This window comes from Hemitrygon akajei, chromosome 3 (assembly GCF_048418815.1).
Source record: "Hemitrygon akajei chromosome 3, sHemAka1.3, whole genome shotgun sequence".
Lineage (NCBI taxonomy): Eukaryota > Metazoa > Chordata > Chondrichthyes > Myliobatiformes > Dasyatidae > Hemitrygon > Hemitrygon akajei.
This window is the reverse complement of record NC_133126.1, coordinates 30,874,220-30,897,573: the sequence shown is the minus strand read 5'-3', so window position 1 is coordinate 30,897,573 and position 23,354 is coordinate 30,874,220. Positions and strand designations below refer to the sequence as shown.

The 23,354-nt window shown below is 42.4% G+C and overlaps 3 protein-coding genes across 4 annotated transcripts in view; 2 read left to right on the top strand and 1 right to left on the bottom strand.

Moving 5' to 3' along the window:
- noxred1 (NADP-dependent oxidoreductase domain containing 1) overlaps window positions 1–4,134 on the top strand; it is a 45,834-nt gene extending 41,700 nt beyond the window's left edge. The window contains exon 6 of the mRNA XM_073039473.1: window positions 1,661–4,134. Coding sequence (XP_072895574.1) covers window positions 1,661–1,862 — 202 coding nt within the window. The 3' untranslated portion in view covers window positions 1,863–4,134. The remainder of the gene's footprint in view (window positions 1–1,660) is intronic.
- LOC140724823 (sterile alpha motif domain-containing protein 15-like) overlaps window positions 1–19,512 on the bottom strand; it is a 53,550-nt gene extending 34,038 nt beyond the window's left edge. The window contains exons 1-3 of one of the 2 annotated variants that reach the window (XM_073039475.1): window positions 19,366–19,512; window positions 18,537–18,635; window positions 8,312–12,024 (exon numbers count right to left, since the gene is read on the bottom strand). In XM_073039475.1, the coding sequence (XP_072895576.1) occupies window positions 11,851–12,024; window positions 18,537–18,635; window positions 19,366–19,500 (408 nt within the window). In that variant the 5' untranslated portion in view covers window positions 19,501–19,512 and the 3' untranslated portion in view covers window positions 8,312–11,850. Of the gene's footprint in view, window positions 1–8,311; window positions 12,025–18,536; window positions 18,636–19,365 lie in introns of those variants that run through there. The other variant, XM_073039476.1, reaches the window with a different exon arrangement.
- A 303-nt stretch (window positions 19,513–19,815) lies between these two features.
- The window catches only part of tmed8 (transmembrane p24 trafficking protein 8), a 43,463-nt gene continuing 39,924 nt past the window's right edge, over window positions 19,816–23,354 (top strand). Inside the window, exon 1 of the mRNA XM_073039467.1 lies at window positions 19,816–20,066. Within this exon, the coding sequence (XP_072895568.1) occupies window positions 19,877–20,066 (190 nt within the window). The 5' untranslated portion in view covers window positions 19,816–19,876. The remainder of the gene's footprint in view (window positions 20,067–23,354) is intronic.

The window sequence follows — 23,354 nt, the reverse complement described above, 5'->3', positions numbered from 1 at the left end:
GAAATGTGTTGTTTTGCGGCAGCAGTAGAGTGCAAAGACATAAAAATTACTTTAAATTACAAATAAAGTATTTAGTGCAAAAAGACTGTTCCTAAATTGTTCTGAACATGGACTGTTCAGAAATCTGATTGAGAAGGGGAAGAAGCTGTTCCTAAATTGTTTGATGTGGGTTTTCTGAGTCCTGTACCTCCTTCCCGATAGTAGTAAAGAAAAGAGAGCATGTACAGATGGTGAAGGACCATGGTGATGGATGCCATCTTCTTAAGGAACTGCATCTTAAAGATGTCCTTGATGCTGGGAAGGCTAGTGCCCAAGCTGGTGATGGCTGAGTTTGTAACCTTCTGCAACTTTTTCCAATCCTGTGCAGTAGTCCCTCTGTACCAGATGGTGATGCATCTGTTAGAATGCTCTCCATGGTACATTTGCAGAGTCTTTGGTGACATGACAAATCTCCCTAAACTCCTTCTTTGTAACTGCATCAATAGGTGGGGCCCAGGGTAGACCTTCAGAAATGTAGACACCCAACACTTGAAACTGTTCACCCTTTCCACTGCTGATCCTTTGATGAGGACTGGTGTCTATTCCCTCAGCTTACCCTTCCTGAAGTTCAAAATCAATTCCTTGGTCTTACTGACATTGAGTGCAAGGCTGTTGTTGCAACACTATTCAACCAACTGATCCATCTTACTCCTGTATGTCTCCTTGTCACCATCTGAGATTCTGCCAACAATAATTGCATCATCGACAGACAAATATGTAGTGCTTGAGCTGTGCCTAGCCATACAGTCATGGGTGTAGAGAGAGTAGACCAGTGGGCTAAGCAAGTATCCTCGAGGGGTACCAGTATTGAATGTCAGTGAGATGTTATTTCCTTTCAGCGCTGACTGTACTTTATTCCTGCTATCTTCGCAGTTCATTATAGAACATAGAACAGTACAGTACAGCACAGGAACAGGCCTTTCAGCCCACGATTTTGCTCCAACCTGTTAAATAACTCAATCTAACACTTCTCTCCCACATAGACTTTCATTTTACTTTCATCCATGTGCGTCTCTAAGAGTCTCTTAAATGTCCCTAATGTATATGCTTCTACCACCACCACCCTTGCCACCCACTGCTTCTGTGTTTAAAAAAAACTACCTCTGACATATCTCCTATACTTTCCTCCCAACACCTTAAACTTATGTCCCCTCATATTAGCCATTTCCCACCCTGGCAAAAAATGCACTGGCTGTCCACTCTCTCACAAACAAGAGAAACTCTGTTGATGTTGGAAATCCAAGCAACACCCACAAAATGCTGGAGGAACTCAGTCCTGCTGAAGGGTTTTGGCCCAAAATGTTGACTTTACTGTTTTCCATACAGCTGCCTGGCCTGCTGAGTTCTCCCAGCATTTTGTGTGTCCATTCTCTCCCTGCTTCTTAACATCCTAGACATTTTAACCCTGGGGAAAAGATACCAGCAGCTGTCTATTCTTTCAATGCCTCTTATAATTTTATAAACTACTCTAATTTTTTTTGAACTTTGTAAATTGTGCAATATACACTCGTATGAAAACCAGTATATTGAAAAAGGCAGTGCTTCTAGTACAACCTGTTGGTGTTTACAACAATTTCTGACTGTTCCTACTGAAGTCACATATATTTTTAATTATTTGCAGCCCTTTCCCCTGGATCGACTTGTCTTCAGTGTCTGCGCAGGCCACACCCCTTACAAAATTCTTCAACAAATACCCACGGCTTCAGTGGCATCTCAGCTTTGTGTATCGCATGAAGATGTTAAAGAAGACAAACAAGCCTGATGACGACAGATGCTGTAGTCTCCAGACCTCTGAAGAAAGATGGATGATGGATTGGAATTGATCTGTTGAATCCATTGTTGCTGCATGCTTTCAACATGAAGGCATACAACTTTAAAGAAATTATAGAATGACTACTCTAAAGTACAACAATGTCATACTGTGCTTCTCTAACCCTTGTTTTTAACCACCAACGTTGTTCCGTCTCCTCCTTCAAACAGTTATCACTGTTCACCTCTTTGTGCTATCTTCTCCATAGCTGCATCATTCACCTTTGTAGGAAAAGGATGTGAGTGCCTAGGACTGCACACTTTTCCATTCTGATCAAATACTTCCCCAGTTGGGATAATATGGGTTAGATACAGAGTAAAGTCCTCCCATCACTGTCCCTTCAAAGAAAAGAGATACTAGCTTTATTTGTCACTTGTACATTTGAAAATATATAGTGAAATGTTTTGCTTACATCAATCAAATCAGTGAAGATTGTGCTGGGGGAAGCCCGCAAGTTCTGGCTCCAACATAGTATGCTCTCGACTTACCATCCCTAACCTATACATCTTTGGGATGTGGAAGGAGACTGGTGCACCTGGAGAAAATCCACGTAATCACAGGGAGAACATACAAACTGCTTACAGATAGCAGCAGGAATCAAAACCCGATTTTTGGGCTGGTGCTATAAAGTGTTGCCGTAACCACTATGCTGCTCTACTGCCCCAACATTTCTAAAGCAGAAACTGTACAAGTGAGATTCAGAGAATGCCACTCACACAGCTCTTTTACTATTCAAACCTATCATGACTTTGAAAACGTCTATAAAATCATCCCTTAACTTACTCTACTCTAAGGAGCACTCCTCTGGCTTTTGTAATCTCGTCACAGAACCAAAGACTCATCCCTAGAACCATCTGGGAGAACATCCTCTGTAGTCCCTCTCAGCTCCATTAGTTGGTAAGTTAATTAAAAGTTCAAAATAACTTTATTATCAAAGTACATATCTCTCATTATGTATAACCCTGACATTCGTTTTAGACCATAAGACATAGGAGCAGAATTAGGCCATCTGGCCCATCAAGTGTGCTCCAGCATTCAATCATGGTTGATCTTTTTTTTTCTATCTCCTCCTCAACCCCAGTTCCTGGCCTTCTCCCCGTAACCTTTGATGCCATGTCCAATCAAGAACCTATCAATCTCTGCCTCAAATACACCCAACGATCTGCCCTCCACAGCTACATGTGGCAATAAATTCCATAAATTCACCACCCTTTGGCTAAAGAAATTTCTCCGCATCTCTGTTTTGAAAGGGCACCCCTCTATCCTGAGGCTGTGCCCTCTTGTCCTAGACTCTTTCATCATGGGAAACATCCTTTCCATATCTACTCTGTCTAGGCCTTGCTATCAAACATTCCTTGTGTGATAATCTTTTCATTCCTAGAATCATCCTTGCGAACCTCCTCTGGACCTTCTTCAATGCCAGCACATCTTTTCTAAGATGAAGGGCCCAAAACTGTTCACAATATTCAAGGTGGGGCCTCACCAGTGCCTTATAAAGTCTCAGCAATACATCCTTGCTCTTGTATTTTAGACCTCTTGAAATGAATGCTAACATGGCATTTGCCTTCCTCACTACCGACTCAACCTGCAAGTTAACCTTCAGGATGTTCTGCACAAGGAGTCCCAAGTCCCTCTGAATTTCAGATTCCTGAATATTATCCCCATTTAGAAAAAAATCCATACATTTATTTCTACTACATAAGTGCATGACCATGCATTTTCCAACATTGTATTTCATTTGCCACTTTCTTGCCCTTTCTCCTAATCTGTCCAGGTCCTTCTGCATCCTACCTGTTTCCTCAACACTGCCTGCCCCTCCACCAATCTTCATTTCATCTAAAAACTTGGCAACAAAGATGAACTCTGTCATCTAAATTACTTATATACAGCATAAAAAGAAGCAGTCCCAACACCGACCCCTGACGAACACCACTAATTACTGGCAGCCAACCAGAAAAGGATCCTTTTATTCCCACTCGCCTCCTACCAATCAGCCAATGTTCTAACCATGTTAGTAACTTTCCTGTAATATCATGAGCTCTTAACTTGGTAAGCAGCCTCATGTGTGGCATCTTGTCAAAGGCCTTCTGAAAGTCCAAATATACAACATCCACTGCATCCCCTTTATCTATCTTACTTGTAATCTCCTCGAAGAATTCCAACAGGTTTGACAGGCAGGATTTTTCCTAAGGTTTTCTTGCAGGCATACACAGAAACACAATAGAATCACTAAAAGACCACACCCAATAGGACAGACAAACAACCAATGTGGGAAAGTCAATAAACTGTGCAAATACAATAATAATAATAATAATAATAAATAAGTATTGAGAACATGAGAGCCCTTGAAAGTGAGTCCTTGCTTATGGGAACAGTTCAGTGATGGGGCAAGTAAAGTTGAGTACAGTTCAAGTAAACTTATTATCAAACTACATACAGTATGTATCATCATACACAACTTGAGATTTGTTTTCTTGGGGGCATAAATCCAAGAAACATAATAGAATCAATGAAAGACTATACCCAACAGGACAACCAACCAACCAATGTCTAAAAGATAGCAAACTTGTAAATACAAAATTTTAAAAAAGAAATAATAATACTAAATTAATAAATATCAAAAACATGAGATGAATCCTTGAAAGGGGTTTGGGAAGAGTTCATTGATGGGATGAGTGAAGTTATACTCTCTGGTTCAAGAGCCTGATGGTCGATGGGTAACATCTGTTCCTGAACCTGGTGGTGTGGGTCCTAAGGCTCCTGCACTTTCTCCCTGAAGGCAGCAGCGAGAAGAGAGCATGTCCTGTCCATTGATGATGGATGTGCTTTCCTGCAACAGCGCTCCATGTAGATGAGCTCAACGGTGGGGATAGCTTTACCCATGATGGACTGGGCCTTATCCACTACCTTTGGTAAAATCCTACTATGATGCAACCAGTCAATATACTCTCCAAATTTTGAAGTTTCTTAAAGTTTTACATGTCATGCTGAATCTTAGTAAACTCCTAGGGAAGTAGAGGTGTTGCCGTACTTTCCTTGTAATGGCACTTAGGTGCTGGGCCCAGGACAGATCCTCTGAAATGATAACTGAGAAATTTAAAGTTGCTGACAGTCTGCACTTCAGATACCCCAAAGAGGACTGGCTTATGGACCTCCGGTTTCCTCCTCTAAGTCAATAATCATCTCCTTGGTCTTGATGACATTGAGTTGTTGTGTCACCACTCAGGCAGATTTTCAAACTCCCTCCTATATGCTGATTCATCACCACCCTCGATTCAGCCAATGACAATGGCGTCATCAGCAAACTTAAATATGGCATTGGAGTTGTGCTTAGCCTCACAGTGTAAAGCGAATAGAGCCTTGTGGTGCACCTGTGCTGATGGAGGTTGTGGAGGAGATGCTTTTGCCAATCAGAACTGACTAAGGTCTGTATGTGAAGAAATAGAGAATCCAATTGCATGAGGAGGTATTGAGGCCAAGGTCTTAAAGCTTATTGATTAGTTTTGAGGGGATCATAGTATTGAATGCTAAGCCATAATTGATGAAGAACATCCTGCTGTATGCAGCATTGCCGTCCAAATGTTCCAGGGTTGAGGGAAAAGCATTTGCTGTGGACCTGTTGTCCCAGTCGGCAAATTAGAGCAGATCCAAGTCACTTCTGAGGCAGGAATTAATACGTTTCATCATCAACCTCTGAAAGCACTTCATTACAGTGAATGTAAGTGCTACTGGGCAATAGTCATTAAGGCATGTTACCATGTTCTTCTTAGGCACTGGTATAATTGAAGCCAACTTGTATCTGGGTATCTCAGACTGCCGAAGTGAGAGGTTAAAGATATTGGTGAACACTCTAGCCAGTTGATCAGCATGGGTTTACCCTCTTCAAGGAGGCTCTTGTGTTGGCTTCAGTATCTGAAATCACAGGATCACTGGGGACTGTGGAAGTTCATGAAGGTTCTTCCTTGTTTTGGCAGTCAAAATGATCATAGAGGTGTTGAGTTCATCTAGGAGCTCAATTGGCCACTGTAAATTGCCCCTTGAGTGTAGATAAGTGCTGAATCTGAGGTGGTTGGGGGAGAGGGTCGAATGGATGGAATTGTGGGGATTAGTGTAAGGGTAATGTTTCACAGTGCAAATCTGGTGGGCTGAAGGGTCTGTTTCTGTGCTGTCAGACTCCATGACAAACCTAATCAAAACCTTTAAGACATGAAAATCTGCAGATGCTGGAAATCCAAAGCAAATAAAGACTTGAAGAAGGGTCTTGGTCCAAACTGACAGTTGTTTACTCTTTTCCATAGATGCCACCTGGCCTGAGTTCTTCCAGCACTTTCTGTGTGTTGCTAATCAAAACCTTACTAAATCTTAAAGTATGGTTGCCCAATAACACTGGGAACAGCTTTTACAAAGAATTAAAGTAGTTTTAAGTTCAGACCGCAGCCTTTACACCACAATCCTGTGTAGTATTCCTCTGGTATAATTTATGTCTGGAATATCTTACTGCTTTTGAACTGTTACTAAATATGTAATAACATTCTGTTAGCTGCCTTTTCAATTTGTGCCATTGGCAAAGTTTAAGGTTTGATTTTTTTTTTTAAGTCTCTTCCTTTTCGATATCTGGACAATTTTCCAGCCCACTGGGAGGGTTCCCTATTTCCTGCACTCTGGCCATGGCAGTTATGCCCAGATCCCAAAAAATGAATAAAAAAGGACTGTAGCTCTGGCTGAGTGTGGTGTACTTAAAAGGGGCAGCTACTCTTTTTGTTCTAATTGCATACAGCAGAAACTTTGGTTTGCTCAGCTAACATCAAATGAAACACCCCCTCAAGAAAATGTTTTAAATGAAGGATTTCAAAAGTGATTAATATTGTTCCTGTCCCCCTCTAAAGTGACATGCATACCACTGATAGTGTGTGAATACTGGAAACTTGGGTGCTGATCTTTGTGCCCCCCACCCCACTATTAGGAACTTTTGAAGCTGAAACCAACCTATTCACTTCAACCTTCAGCTTCCCGCCTTTTCATCAATTTATTGAATCTAATATATTCCTCTCCAATTCCCAGAGTCTTTATTTTAAATAACCTCATGTGATCTTTTTAAAGAGATACAAAAAATTCTGCAGATGCTGGATATCTTAAGCAACACACACACAGTACTGGAGGAGCTCAGCAAGTTGTGCAGAATCCAGGGAGGGAAATAAACAGATGCCATTTTGGGCTGAGACCCTTCACCAGTCCAGATGAAGGGTCTTGGCCCAAAACGTTGATTGTCCATTTCTCTCCATAGATGCTGTCTGATCTCTGAGTTCCTCCAGCATTTTGTGTGTGACTTTTTCAAATGTATTTTGAAAACCCTGAAGTTCTACCTCTACACTGATTACTCCTATTCTCCCTTCCAACTATAGCCTCAAAATCTTAGATTTATCAAATACGTTCTTTTGCTCAAAACTCAGTTGATTCTGTTTGATCATATTATTGTCCTCCATTTACCCTTTTATTAAATCTTTTTAAAAGAGGGCGGATTTTCTCCATTAATTCCACATTCCCCCACCCTCACCTCTGCAACAACTCCACCTCCATTTGTGTAACTCTTAATATCATCCCTAAATGCTCCCAATGAATTGCACCTCCAAAAGTCTCTGACAACTAAGTTCAGATCCTGGCCTTCACATGTGGCTTAGTTACTAAGCTCAGCAGAAGTATTTTTACCGACAGGAGATGGGGCTCATCAGCTGTGGTTGGCAGCTCAACTCAGATAAGGAAAACTCTGATCTCAAACCTCCGCTACATTATGGCTATGTTATCCACCCATGGGAAAGGCTTTGGGAGTAAACCCGTGGGAAGAATCCAGAGCTGGAGTCCCTAAGGCAGTCTTATGTTGAGTTCAATGCTGATTTGCAACACTGCAGGCGCCAAACTGTATTGGTCTCTGTGTTCCTTTGCGTGGAGAGGGGGAGCCTGCTGCATGGACAACATCTTGCTCTCCATATCGTATTGTCTTGGCTTGCACATCAATTTTGACGTGAATAGTTAGGATCCATGGTCAACCGCAATCAAAGGAGGGCTTTAAATACTCTCTCCTGAAACTGATCATGACATTTACTGAAAATCTTTTATCTTAAGTCATAAAATACTTAAGGTAAGATGTTTTTAACCTTGTATATTCAACCATTAACCAACAGTTATGAATCCCTTACAGAAGATTTTACATATGCGGGAAAAGGGAAATTCTCCTCTGTAATTCCATCTTGCAGAATACTCAACGACACTGCTCCTCCCGTTCAACCCTGATGCTTTTTATCCCTTTTCTACAAACCCAAGTTCTTGGAGAATTGTTCTTCTGTTGCCTATGGCAGGGTTCCCAACCTGGGGCCCCACAGACCCCTCGGTTAATGGTAGGGGTCCAAGGCATAATAAAGGTGGGAAGTCCTGCCCTATGGAATATCAAGAGCAGGACTAGAAAGATATTTACTGAAATTCTTTTAATTTAAATCATTTTGATAGTGCAACTAGTAACATCACATTATTCAGAATCAGTCTAAATAAGCCTTGATTGTACAATAATCTAACAGTTCTGCAATATCAGTGTTGGTTGAAATTCACCAGAGTATGTAACAATGTCAATGTCAGCATAATAGTGAAGTTTTGCAGGGTTAACAGTTTGTGTTGGAGTACATTCTCGAGATTCCAGTTTACTCTCCATAACATGACACAAGGTGTACAACCTGATGGGTCTGGGCCATTTTGGTGAGTTCCCTTTATTGTCTTATTTATCTAGGAATTTTTTTGCTGAAATACACTTGTGCACACTGCATATATTGTTTTACCTTTAAGATTTAACCATTAATCCCGTTACAGAAGATTTTGCATATTGTGGGAATAGGAAATTTGTTATCCCTCCCAACCTCATTTTCTAGCCTTGTTTGATGCCCTGACTAATCAAGAACTTATCATCCTCTGCTTTAAATGTACTCATTGATTTGACTTTCACAGCTGTCCATGGCAATGAATTCCACAGATTTACCACCCTCTGGATAAAGAAATCCGTCATCTCTGTTCTAAATGGATGTCCCTCCATTCTGTGGCTGCTCCCTCTGGTCCTAGACTCATTCACTATAGGAAACATATTCGCAATATGCACTCTATCTAGGCCTTTCAATATTTGAAAGGTTTCAATGAGATTCCCCCCCCCCCCCCCCAATTCTTCTAAACTCCAGTGAGTACAGGCCCAGAGTCATTAAACACTCCTCGTGGGTTAACCCTTTAATTCCTGGAATCATTTTTGTGACCCTCCTCTGGCCTTTCTCCAATTCCAGCACATATTTCCTTAGATAAGAGGCCCAAAACTGCTCACAAAATTCCAAGTCTGACCAATGCCTTATAGAACCTCAGCACTACATCTTGTCTCTTATAGTCTAGTCCTCTCAAAATGAATTTTAACTTTGCATTTGCCTTCCTTACCCCCGTTTATTCCTTCTACCAAAGTGCATGACCATACACTTTCCCTACACTATATTCCAACTGCCACTTCTTTGCCCATTCTCCTAATCTGTCTCAGACATCCAGCTTTCTCAATACTATCTGGCCCTCCACCTATCTTTGTACTGTTTACAAACTTGGCCAGAAAGCCAACAATTCCATCATCCAAATTGTTAGCATATAATGTGAAAAGAAGCAGTCCCAATACCGACCCATGCAGAACACCACTAGTCACTGGCGGTCAACCAAAACAGGGTCCCTTTATTCACACTTTTTGCCTCCTGCCAGTCAGCCAATCTTCTATCCATGCTAGTATTTTTCCTTTGGGACCATATTTATCTTACTTTTGCATAGATGCAGCACAGTAGCATAATAGTTGACTCTTATCATCTGATATAAGAGTCTGAGATAGAGTGGACAGCTATATACTTTTTCATAGGGTGGAAATGGCTTATACAAAGGGGCATAACTTTAAGGAGATTGGAGGAAAGTAGAGAGGGGGATATTAGAGGTAGTTTTTTCACACAGAATGGTAGGTGCGTAGAATGCTGTGCCAAGGGTGGTGGTAAGAGCAGATACACTGGAGACATTTAAGAGACTCTTAGGCACATGGACGAAATAAAAATGTAAGGTTATTTACGAGGAAGGATAAGATTGATCTTAGAATAGGTTATCATAATATTGTGTGCTGAAGGGCCTGTACTGTTCTATTTATGGAGGAAATGGTTTAGCTTGTGATGGGTGATCTACATCTGACTGTCAGAGATGAAAATAGAAATGCTGGAAACTCTCCATAGGTCAAGCACCATCTGTAGATAAAGAAAAAGACAATGTTTCAAAACTGATTGGGCAAGGAAGATAAAACTGATAATTTTAACATATTGGGAAGGATGCTGAAGGGATGGTTAAGAGGAAGGGAATATCTGCGATAGGAGATCATTTGAATGTACCTGTATGTTTTGAATTATGAAGATATTAGAAATGGTTTATTATTTACACGTATTCCAAGATACAGAAAAAAAGATTGTGTTTGTATGCTAAACCGACTGATCATTCCATACTTAAATACCTTGAGTTAGTAAAAAGAAAACAATTCAGAATATAGTGTTTCAGCTGTAGAGAAAGTATAATACAGGGAGACAAATAAAATACAAGGACCATGATGGAATAGATTAAGCATAGAGATCCATTCAAGAGTCTGATAAAAGTGTGGTAGAAGGTAGTGATTTGTGCTCCCAGGCTTTTGTATCTTCTGCCCAACCGGAGAGGGTAGAAGATAGGATAACTGGGGTGGGACTAATCCTTGATTATGTTGGTTGCTTTCCTGAGGCAGTGGGAAGTGTAGGTGGAGTCAGTGGAAGGGAGACTGGTTTGTGTGATGGAGGATGATGGAGTGTGAGATTTGAGTAGAAATCTGTGTTGGATGTTAGAGCGGGAGACGTTTGCTAAGAGATTTGACTGTGGAAGTGAAAACTAATTTGAATATACCTGTGATCATTTTTCACTGACAGAGGTTTGTATTTTATAGAGCCCCAATATGTGACTTAAAGCCATCTTAATTATCAGTAGGAGCAATAATTACAATCAATAGGGTATTTTTTAGTCTGGAGACTGAGTTCAAATGTCACGAGGTAATCTTGCAGCTCTAGCAAACTCTAGTTAGACCACACTTGCATTCAGTTCTGGTCACCTCTTTATAGAAAAGATGTGGAAGCTTTAGACAGGATGGAGAGTATGTCTTATGAGCTAGGACTTTTTTCTTTGGAGTGAAGGAGGATAACAGGTGACTAGATAGAGATGTGCAAGATGATGAGATGCATTGAAAGAGTGGCTAACCAGAGACTTTTCCCCAAGGCAGGAATGGTTAATACCAAAGGACATTCATTGAAGGTGAGTGGAGGGAAGTTTAAGGGAGATGTCAAAGGTAGGTTATTTTATGCAGAAAGTGATTGGTGCCTGGAATGCAATGCAGGGGTGGCTGATACACTAGGGGCATTTAAGTGATATTTGAGATAGGGGCATTTAAGTGATATTTGAGATAGGGGCAGTTAAGAGGAATTTTAGGTAGGCACATAGATGTAAGAGAAGTGGAGGGTAATGAACTGTGTAGGAGGGAAGGGTTAGATTAATTATGGAGTACATTAAAAGGTTGGTACAACATTGTGGGCTGAAGGGCCTGTACTGTGCTGTACTGTTCTGTTCTAACAACAAATGTTTTATTCCACTCATGACCAGTTTTCAGGTAGCTAGTGTCAAAACATTTACATTCCTGAACTGAATGATGGATAATATGAAATAAGCATTTGGCCTGGCCCCTCAGGACACTTATGGTTTTGGATATTTATAGATATTTGCAACTAATTTGCAAGATTGATGATGCTACTTTGAACAAAAACATTGACCTAGGTAAATGCCATCAGATTCACAACATTACACATTGTGACAGAAATCTAAGAACTAGCAATGTCCCAGAGTCTGGGACATCATGTTGAGATACCAATTTCTTCAGAAGGATTTTGAGAAATTCAGGCATCCAGCTCTTTCAAGAATTCTTCCAATGTTAGCGCATCAGCCTTGGGTCCTGTTGGAGCCTTGCGCTCCAGAAACAAGCCCATGGGATCCCTGCGACGGTGCGAAATGCTGCGATTCCAGGCAGGCTCTTCAATATCAAGTAGCTTGCGAATCTCGTGGGAAATCACCTGGAAACAACAACTTGTATTTATATAGACCCTAAAAGTGGCAAAACAAGAGTACCTGTATTATTAAATGGAAGTTAACACCAAGCCATATAAAAAAAACATCAGGGGAGGTGACCAAAAGGCCAAAGAGGATCTTAAAAGAAGAGAGAAAAGTACAAAAAATGGTGGGGAGATTTAAGGAGGGAATTCACAGGTTCACAGAGTTATACAGCATGGAAACCAACCATTCTGCCCAACTAGTCTATGCTAACCAAAATATCTAAGTTAAATGAGCCATATGTAGTGCTTATATAAGACACATGCCAGCATTTGGTCCATACTTTACATATCTATGTATCCATCCAAATGTTTTTTAAACATTGTAATTGTTCCCACCTCTACTACCTCATCTGGCAGTTCATTCGTTATAGCAACCCCCTCAACATTGATAAATTTGCCCCTCAGATCCACTTTTCCTTCACAATGCCCTTAAGTTACAGACTCTCCTACACTGAGAAAAAAGACTATCGCTGTCATAATATTCATGCTTCTCATAAATCTTTATAAGGTCACCCCTCAGCCTCCTTCACTCCTGTGAATTCAGGGCCAGCCTATCTAATCCCTTCTTGTAACTAAAGCCCTGCAATCCAGTTAGCATGCTTGTGAATCATTTCTGCAACTTCTTTAGCAAGTATTATTTCATGGTTTAACTTGAACAACTTGATTCACATGTATTTTATAACATCTTCCATCTCTTCAGGATATCCCAAATCTTTGTATCCAATTTAAGGATTTTCATTGAAGCTCCAATTTGAAATAGTTTTGTTGTAATCTGCTCAACTAAAAACCTTGCTAAGAAACTTGGTCTTGTGGCTCAGTGTTTATCTGTGCATTAACTGAAATTAGGGACATATCAAGGGGCTGAAAACACTTACATTTTGTTTTCTCAATGTACATATGGATCCCTCCTTGCAAAAGGATATCCAGAAATGTGGGCCATTCTCCAAAAGCCAAGCCTTCACAATACATGGCAGATCTCCCTTAAGGTAGGTTACAGGGAGGTGATGACACACTCCCCCAAACTGAAGATATCCTTGGCAGATTTTGTATCACTGGTATCCCCCATCCATCTCCTCCCACAACCATCTTAGCAGCTGATGGAAACCCGATCCTAATTCCCTCACTTGGTGTCATAATTCTTCGCCACTTCCCACTGACTGCAGCTCTGACCTACCCCATACACCACCGTGCTGCTCTCCCCAAAACATCCCATGGTGGCCTGTATATGTAGCCATAGTTAAGTGCAGAAAGAATGACCTTTGAGCACATTAGACATGATGAGGGTGCATTGGGGCATCAACAGTGGAACTTTTCAGCAGTGATCTCTTGTAGAAAGCATTTACCAGCCTTCATTCTACTTCTCCAGAAACCAAAGAATTCTAGTCCTTCCTGCCCTTTTAAATACCCGTGTGTGAACAAGAATGAACAAACTGCAGATAATGGAAATCTGGTATTGAGTCATCAAACCATACAGCATAGAAACAGGGCCTTCAACCCAACACATACTTGCTGACCAAGGCTCCAATCTAAGCTAGTCCCATTTTCTTGTGTTTAGCCCATACTCCCCTAAACATTTGTTGTCCATGTACCTATCCAAATGTCTTTTAAGGGTTATTATTGTACCTGCCTCAATCTCTTCCTCCAGCAGCTTGTTCCAGCCTCTGCAAGAAAGAGTTGTCCTCAGGTATCTACTGAATCTTACCCCTCCCATCTTAAACCTCTCGTTCTTGATTCCACAATCCTGGGAAAAAGACTGTGTGCATTCATTCACCCTATCTATACCCCTCATGATTTTGTACACCTCTATAAAACCATCCCTCTGTCTCTTGTGCTCTAAGGAATTAAGTCCTTTCCTGCCCAACCTCTCCCTATAACTCAGTGCCTCGAGTCCTGGCAACAACCTTGTAAATCTTAAGTCCTCATTAAAAACAAAAAAATGCTGGAAACACTCAGAAGGTCAGGTAGTATCTGTGGAAAGAGAAGCAGAGTTGACCTTTCAGATCAAAGGTCATTTATGTGCATACACATAGATTAACAGAGGTTCCAGAGGATCAAATTTTCCAGTTGTTAGTTGGTATATATGCTTCACAATAAAGTTGGTATTCTGCTCCTTTTGTTCTGGTGCAGCTATCAAAAGTGGCACCAGTCCAGCTTCAGTAGATACAGCAAGAATCTCTAGTATGTTACCACAGTAACTCATTTGCTTTACTTGCAATAAATTGCTTATATGAAGCAAATGAGACAAAAGCCAAAATTGTAGATGCAATGAAATATTAACAGTTCAAATGATAAGAATTGTGTAAGCAATCTTGCATAGTCATACACTTGTACAACATAGTTACAGACCTTTTGGCCCATCTTGTATGCATCAATCATCACACACCCATATAGCACTAATCCTTTTATCAACTCGACACTCCCTTCAAGTTTCCTAAATTCTACCACTCACTATGGGCAATTCCCAGTGGCCAATTAGTGTATCAATTGCACATATTTTTAGGATGTGGGAGAAAACCAGATCACCAAGAGGAATTGTTGGCCTCATGGTCTTGCCAGCTAAAGGCATGATCACTTGTGTTGGAGAAATAAAAACTGGCAATGTGTAAAATATTCCTGGTACGTGAACAGTCCAATTGACTGAAAATTGTACCATGCTTGACAGATAGTAATTACAGTAACTTAAAACAATTATAGGTCAGTTAATTTAACTTTTGTGGTTGAAAAATCATTGCTATCAACCTTCATTAAGAAAGACACAGGATGGCAGTACAAATGTGTTAAGGGAAATTCGTGCTCCAACTTAGTTATTTTAACCCATCACCCCTAATGAGGCACAGGTGGCTGACAGTAGCTCGCCAGAGCCCTCTGCCCTGTGCCAGTTTTTCAAGCAACTGAAGAACATAGGGCATTACAGCACAGCATCGGCCCTTCAGCCCACAATGATGTACCCAACTTGTAACCTGCTTTAAAATCAATCTAACCCTTCCCTCCTACGTAGTAGGCACATGGATGATAGAAAAATAGAGGACTATCTAAGAGTCTTTTAAATGTCCCTAATATGTCTGCCTCTACCACTATCCCTGTCAGTGCATTCCACGCACTCACCTCTGTCTGCGTAAAAAGAAAAACATACCCCTGACATAACCCTATAATTTCTGCTAATCTAAAATGTTATCCCCTCATATTAGCCATTTCTGCCCTGGAAAAAAAAGTCTCTGGCTATCCACTTGATCTATGCCTCTTATCATCTTGTACAGCTCTATCAAGTGAATCAACTTGACTGAAATTTTTGAGGAATGAGACTGCACTTGATCTCTGTATACCTGGACTTTAGCATGGTATTTATAGATAGGCATATGGATGATAGCAAATTGGAGGGCTATGTGGGAGGGAAGCATCAGATTGATCTTAGAGTAGGTTAAAAGTTTGGCACAACACCGTGAGCTGTCAGGCCTCTACTGTGCTGTAGTGTTTTATAAGTTTCCTTTTGATCTTTCAGGGGTGTATAAAATCTTGAGGGGCAAGATAAGGTGGAATGCACACAGCATTTTTCACAATGAAAAGAAATCAAAAACAAGGTGGCAAAGGTTAGGCCCAAAAGGGGTAAGACTTAAAAGAGACCAGAGTGATAAATTCTTCACACACAGGGTGGTGGGTGTATTGAATGAGCTGTCAGAGGAAGTGGTTGAGACAGATACAGTAACAACATTTAAAAGACATTTGGGTAGGGACAATCCTTGCAGAGAATGGGAGGATTTTGATCATATGGGATTAGTTTAATTTAGCAGCATGCACGGCACAGATGTTGTGGGCTGAAGACCTGTTCCTGTGCTGTACATTTCTATGTTTATCAAAGCCTCACATGTCAGGCTGGTCAAAACACTCAAAGATTGTGTGATTCCACGGGAAAGTGACAATTTGGATCCAAAGTTGAATCATTGTCAGGCAGAAAGAGTAATATTTCATGGGTGTTTTGTGACTGAGAAACGTTACTATTGGAAATTCAGTACTCAGCACCTTGCTTTTTGTTATATAATGGAATGATTTGGGGATGCTAAAGTTTCTGTATTACAGAATATAAGCCTTGACTGTGCAGAGGAATACTGTAGACTGCAGTAACATCGATGGTCTGGGCAGCTCTGTGAATGGAATGTAACCAGGGACACGAGATAATGTGCCTGAGAAGGTACTACAAAATAGATGGGAGGATGTCAATGGGGTGGAGGAACAGAGAGACTTTGAGTTGTATGTCCACAGATCCTTAAAGGTAGCAGGACTGGTCAGTAAACTGGTTAATGTGGTTGCACAGTAGCGTAGCAGTTTGCATTACGATTTACAGCAGCAGAGATCACTGATGGGGGTTCAACCCCCACTGCTGTATGTAAGGAGCTTGTACGTGCTCCCCGTGACCACGGGGGTTGTACGAGTTGGGGTTCATAAATTGTGGGCATGCTATGTTGGTACCAGAAGCAGAACAACTCTCGGATTATGTTGGTCATTAACACAAATGACACATTTCACTATAAATTTCAATGCACATAGGACAAATAAAGCTAATCTTTATATTTATTTAAAAGAAAAGGTGGGTTTTCTGAATCATTGAACAGCAGTGCAGACTGCAGTCTGAAGGGTTCATACTGTTTCTACGTTCCCCAGATCTCATTTCTACATTCTCTGTGTAAAAAACCTACCTCTGTACTTTTGTCAAAACTATACCCCCCTCATATTAGCCATTTCCACCCTGGGGATAGGTCTTCATCAAGTCACCTCTCATCCTCCTTCGCTCCAAAGAGCCCAACCTCTCTTCATACGCTGTCTAATCCAGACAGCATCCTAGTAAATTGCCTCTAAAGCTTCCACATCCTTCCTATAATTAAGCAACCAGAACTGAACACAACATTCCAACTGAAAAGCTGAGCCTATTGGGCCTGAACACCTCCCTCTGCAACTGGATCCTAGACTTCCTGACTGGGAGATCTCAGTCAATCCGGATCGGGAGCAGCATCTCCAACATCATCACACTGAGCACGGGGGCTCCTCAGGGTTCCATGCTCAGTCCACTGCTCTTCACTCTGCTGACCCACGACTGTGCTGCAACACACAGCTCGAACCATATCATCAAGTTCGCCGATGACACTACCGTGGTGGGTCTCATCAGCAAGAACGATGAGTCAGCTTACAGAGAGGAGGTGCAGCAGCTAACGGACTGGTGCAGAGCCAACAATCTGTCTCTTAATGTGAACAAAACAAAAGAGATGGTTGTTGACTTCAGGAGGGTACAGAGCGACCACTCCACACTGAACATCAACGGCTCCTCGGTAGAGATCATAAACAGCACCAAATTTCTTGGTGTTCACCTGACGGAGAATCTCACCTGGTCCCTCAACACCAGCTCCATAGCAAAGAAAGCCCAGCAGCGGCTCTACTTTTTGCGAAGGCTGAGGAAAGTCCATCTCCCACCCCTCATCCTCATCACATTCTACAGAGGTTGTATTGAGAGCATCCTGAGCAACTGCATCTCTGCCTGGTTTGGAAATTGCACCATCTCGGGTCGCAAGACCCTGCAGCGGATAGTGAGGTCAGCTGAGAAGATCATCGGGGTCTCTCTTCCAGCCATCACGGACATTTACACTACACGCTACATCCGCAAAGGAAACAGCATTATTAAGGACTCCATGCACCCCTCATACAATCTCTTCTCCCTCCTGTCGTCTGGGAAAAGGCTCCGAAGCATTCGGGCTCTTACAACCAGACTACATTACAGTTTCTTCCCCAAGCTATCAGACTCCTCAATACCTGAAGCCTGGACTGACACCTTTCCCTATTGTCCTGTTTATTATTTATTGTAATGCCTGCACTGTTTTTGTGCACTTTACGCAGTCCTGTGTAGGTCTGTAGTCTAGTGTAGCATTCTCTGTGTTTTTTTATTATGTAGTTCAATCTAGTTTTTTGTACAGTGTCATGTAAACCATGGTCCTGAAAAACGTTGTCTCATTTTTACTATGCATTGTACCAGCAGTTATGGTCGAAATGACAATAAAAGTTGACTTGACTTGACTAGACTTGAAAAGGTCAGCAGTTCAAGCCAAGACCCTTCATCAGGGTTGGAAAGGAAGGGAGCAAGAGCTAGAATACAAAGGTGAGGGTGAGGGGAAGGGGTACAAGCTAGCAGGTGATAGGTGAGACCAGATGAGGTAGAAGGTGGGTGGGTGGAGGAGGGGAGGCTGAATTGAGAAGCTGGTGGGTGGGGGTGCAGATGGTAGATGGAAGAGAATGTAGTGCTAATATTACAGTGGAAGTGCAGGTAGTTAAAGAAGTGCCGAGGGCCATGACGAAGAACAAAAGATCAAGAGTTCATTTTCATCATATATGACATCTATTTCAGAATCTGATGTATAGCTCAAAGGGCAAACTTAAAATGGTTCATCAGGGGAAAATAAACTAGTGTTTTCTATTTAACCCAAATTACTGACCTTCATGTGTTCAAAATCTGTAATTCCTATATTGGGTAGAGTAGAGCAGTTGACAAAAATGAGTTTCCTGCCTGAGATTCTGTTTGAAATGAAACAATCCTGGAAAGGACAAATTAAAAGCATTAAACAATTGTTATTTTGGAAGAGGGAGGGGAGTCAAATATCAAAGTAAAGGTTGTTGTCATAGACACAAGTACATGTATGCACAAGTACAATTAAACACAGAATGACGGTCACCTCAGATTAGATGCATTCACAAGGAAAACATAAACTATATGTATTTTTTATTAGAAAGAAAACGATCAGAACAAATTAAGTCAATTTTAGTAGAAGTAGTCATGGTGTGCTGTAGTGATTAAGATTGTGCCAATAGTTTCAAGAACTGAATGGTTGAAGGGAAATAGCTGTTCCTGAATCTGGTGGTGTGGGGCTTCAGGCTTCTGTACCTCCTGCTCCAAGGGAGCTGCTAGAAGATGGCATAGCTGGAACGGTGGAGATGATGGAAATGGAGCTTACTGAAGCTTGGATGCTGGAATTATTTCTGTGAAAATGGGTGTTCAATGAATGCTGCCACAGACTCCTCCACCCACACTTACTCACACCCCACGCCACCTCATTCCTGTTACAAACACATCACCTACCTTTCACCTCCCCGTCTCCACACCCTCACTCCCCATACGATTCTCACAACCCCTTCACTCCCTCACTCAATCCTCACAGCCCTGTCACCCATACCCCGCCATCCACAGCCCCCTCACAAACCCACATACCCTCACCCCCTTACTCACAACTCCTCGACCCCACCTCATCACTCACAAACCCCACTCACCATGTACTGTGGGAAGCCGACCTTCTCGATCCAGTGGGCCACATGCCTCTCCTGCCAGTCCTGGCTGAGCGGCACCTCCAGCGGGTGACAACCGCAGCGACATTCCCCGCCGCAAGAAGCCCAGGCCTTCGCCATCCCGCTTCGCGCCGTCACCCTGGCAACCGTTACCAGGCTTCTGCCGTCGCTGGCCCGCGTAACCATAGCAACGGTTGCCAAGACACCGCCATATCTCCTTGTCACAACTACATTGATGCATCATTCCCATCATATAATTAACATAAATTACACCTAGTGTGGTACCCTTAGCTCTTTTTTGTGGTATCGCGTTAAGTTTGTGTGATTTTCCACTCTGCAACCGCGTCTAATGTTCGGCAATTTCCGGCTCTCATCGGGACCACGAATGGAATTCCGTTTTCAACATCGGCAATCTCCGGAACGAGCTCGGCTCCCGGTCCCGGCCGTCAGCGCTCGGCTGTTTCCGGAAGCCTCCGCTTCTGCCGTGCCAGTGACGATGGCGAGCGTCCAGGCCGCTGAGCGGCAGCGCCTTGTCCCCGAGGAGCGGCGGGGCGGGTGCACGGGCACGGCGGGCATCGGAGCCGAGAATTACTCGGAGGCGAGCAGGCTATCCAACGAGCTCGGCATGAAGATGGGGATGAGCCTGGGCCTGCCTGGGGCCGAGAAGCAGGAACATCAGGGGCAAGGTAGAGTAGCCGGAGACCACGTTTCTCCTCTCCCCGGTACTCCCGTGTTTCTCCGGCACCCCGTGGGTCGGGCTCCCACATCTCTCCCCGTCCGGGCGCCCTGCATCCCTTGCTCGGGCATCTGGGGCTCTCCGCGCCCGGGCTCCCGGCTCTCAGTACTTCCGTGCCCGGGCTCTCCCTCCTCAGCCTGAAGCTGAGATTTCCAGCGGGCATCATTCCGAGCACGGAACCGGCACTTAATGTTCTCGTGAACGGGAGAGGACTGACAACAGATGCCCAGGTCAGGATGCAGTGTCCGGATCTGAAACACTGACTGATCTGGAGATGCTGCCGACCCAGGAGCTGGCTTATTTTTGCCTTCCCAGATCCCAGCATCTGCAGCCCCGATTCCAGATGTTGACCTGGTGTCGCTGGCCGTTTGCAGCCCGTTCTTAATTGTTCTTGGGGTGAATTGGTGCAGCTCTTGTTGATGTATTTGGGCACTAGGCCCCAAGTATTTACAACCAGGGGAATAGAGGAAAGTGATTCTCTTACACTTCAGTGTTGTCTGTCACTTCGTAGGGAGTCTGCAGCGTTGTCTTTCTGGTGGTGTGTTTGGGAATGGTCTGGGTATGTAACTGCGGGGCATTGTCAGCGTGCTGGAAGTGAATAGGGAGTCAGTCAGGTCAACACCTATGTGTCTAGCTTGGAGGACATTTTCGATGCCCTCAAGAAGGCGGTGTCCATCATTAAGGACCCCCATCGCCCAGGGCATGTCCTCTTATTATTGCTAGCATCGGGAAAGAGGTACAGGATCCTGAAAACCCACACTGAACGTTGTAGGAATCGCTTCCTCCCCTCTGCCGTTAGATTTCCGAGCAGTTCATGAACACTGCCTCGATATTTTTGCTCTCTCTTTGCACTACTTATTTATTTTATTTATACTACCTACCCGTATACTGTATATTTCTTACTGTAATCTGTGGTATTGCACCAAACTACTACCACAGAACAACGTATTCCACGACATATGTCAGTGATAATAAACCTGTTTCTGACTTTGTACTCTGTAAGTGTTTCTGGAGTTGTGTATGTACATATACCATAAGCATTACATCACTATTTTGTTATCACTACTTATTATTATAACATAGTATTTTTTATGTATTACATTGTACTGCTGCCACAAAAAATAATTCCAAGGCATATCAAGCAGGAGTAAATCAAGGCAACTGAACTGTTTTGTCTGGAAGATGTTTTGCCACTCATCCAAAAGGTTTCTGTTCCGATCCATGGCAGGTAGTTTTCCGGCTTATAGACTCGGGTGAGTTATTTAAAGATATAGCAATCACATGAGAGTCATTAACAGTTGTAGAGATAATTAGTCTTATCTTTGCATGAATGAAGATATGAAGTGTTGTGGGAGACGCCAGGGTAAAGATGTTAGGACTGCATTGTAAGTAACTGATAGGTGGTGTCGTTCCCCACCCTCTCTGTTCGGGGATGGGTTTTCTAATTTGACAAAGATGGCTTCTTGAAGATTAGAACTGACGAAGTCTCTTGGATCAGTGGCGAAACACCTTCCAGACAACATAACATCCAATTGCCGTGATTTACTCCTGCTTGATTTGCAATGGTCTGGATGACTGAGAACCTTCACAGACAAATTTCAAGACGTATGTCTGTGATAATAAACCTGAATCTGATTCTGACATCCAGATAATGGAGACTTGGGTGGGCAATCGTACTTTGCTTGCCTGACTTGGTAAGGTGCTTGCTGTTCAACAGACTGCTCTGTTCAAACGGTAAGGCAAGGTGTGGACTGTGAAATCTGCTAGCCTCTTCTCATCCTGTGAACAAGTGCGTTAGAGAAAATGTTTTCATGCCTTGCGCTTTTGTAAACAGTGGAATAATTTAAAAACCATTTACAGTTTCTGCTTTTAAGCCTTAAAAATGTGAAATATGTATCTGCAGCCCAGTTGTCCAACTGAATTTTTTATTACTGTATTTTGATTGTGACTACCATGTGTTGAAATGGAGACCCGTGTGGGAGGGACGGGTTAGACTGATCCAAGAGGAGGTTAATCAGAATTAGAATTAATCAGAATCACTGACATATGTTGCAAAATCTGTGATTTTACTGCAGCAGTACAGTGCAATACATAAGTGTACTATAAATTACAATAAAATACAGGCATAAAAAAAATAAATAAGTAGTGCAAAATGGCAAGGAAATAAGATCGACACAGCATCCTGAGTGGAAGGGCCTGTACTGTGTTGCAATTTTCTATGTTAAATGTATAAGAACATACAGCACAATACCGGCCCTTCTGCCTGTGATGTTGTACTGACTTGCATAAATCTACTCCGCCATCAATCTGGAGCAACACACACAAAGTGCTGGAGAAGCTCATCAGATCAGGCAGTATCTATGGAGAGGAATAAATAGTCAATGTTTTGGGCCAAGACCCTTCATCAGGTCTGTTTATTCCTCTACTTGGACACTGCCTGACCTGCTGAGTTCCACCAGCATTTTGGGTGTGTTGCTGTAGATTTCCAGCATCTGCAGAATCTCTCCCTGTTTATAATTTGTTCTGCCATCAACCTAATTTTTCTCTCCTACACCATCCATAACCCTTTATTTTTCTGTCATCCATGTGTCTGAGAATCCCTTGTATGTCCCTAATGTATCTGACTCTATCACCATGCCTGGCAATGTGTTCCTGGCACTGCCTGTGTAAAAAAATAAATAAATCTACCTCTGACATCTCCCCTAAACTTTTCTCCATCCATCTTAAACAGATGTCCTTTGGTATTGGCCTTTGCAGCTCTGGGAAAAAGGTGCTGGCTGTTCACTTTGTCTATGCCTCTCATAATCTTAGACAACTCTATCAAGTTGCCTCTCATTCTCCTTCATTGCTCTAGTTGAAAACTTTTTTTAAAACCCCAGCTCACTCGACCTTTCCTTATTAGAAAGTTAAATAATCGTTTGCATTTCATGAAGTTCATGCAGTTCAATATCATCAATTAAGATGTAGCGCGGAATTGGTTCTTCTGTGCCGCCCGGGAATCCCCCCGAATTAATCCTAGCCTAATCACAGGACAATTTACAATGACCAATTAACTTGCCAACCAGTACACCTTTGGACGGTGGGAGGAGACTGGAGCACCCGGAGGAAACCTACATGGTTACAGGGAGAATGTACAAATTCCTTACAGGCAGCAACAGGAATTGATCCTGGGTTTGATGTTTATTTTCAAGTGAACAGTTTAATGTTCAAAATAAATTGGATGAATCTATGTTCAATC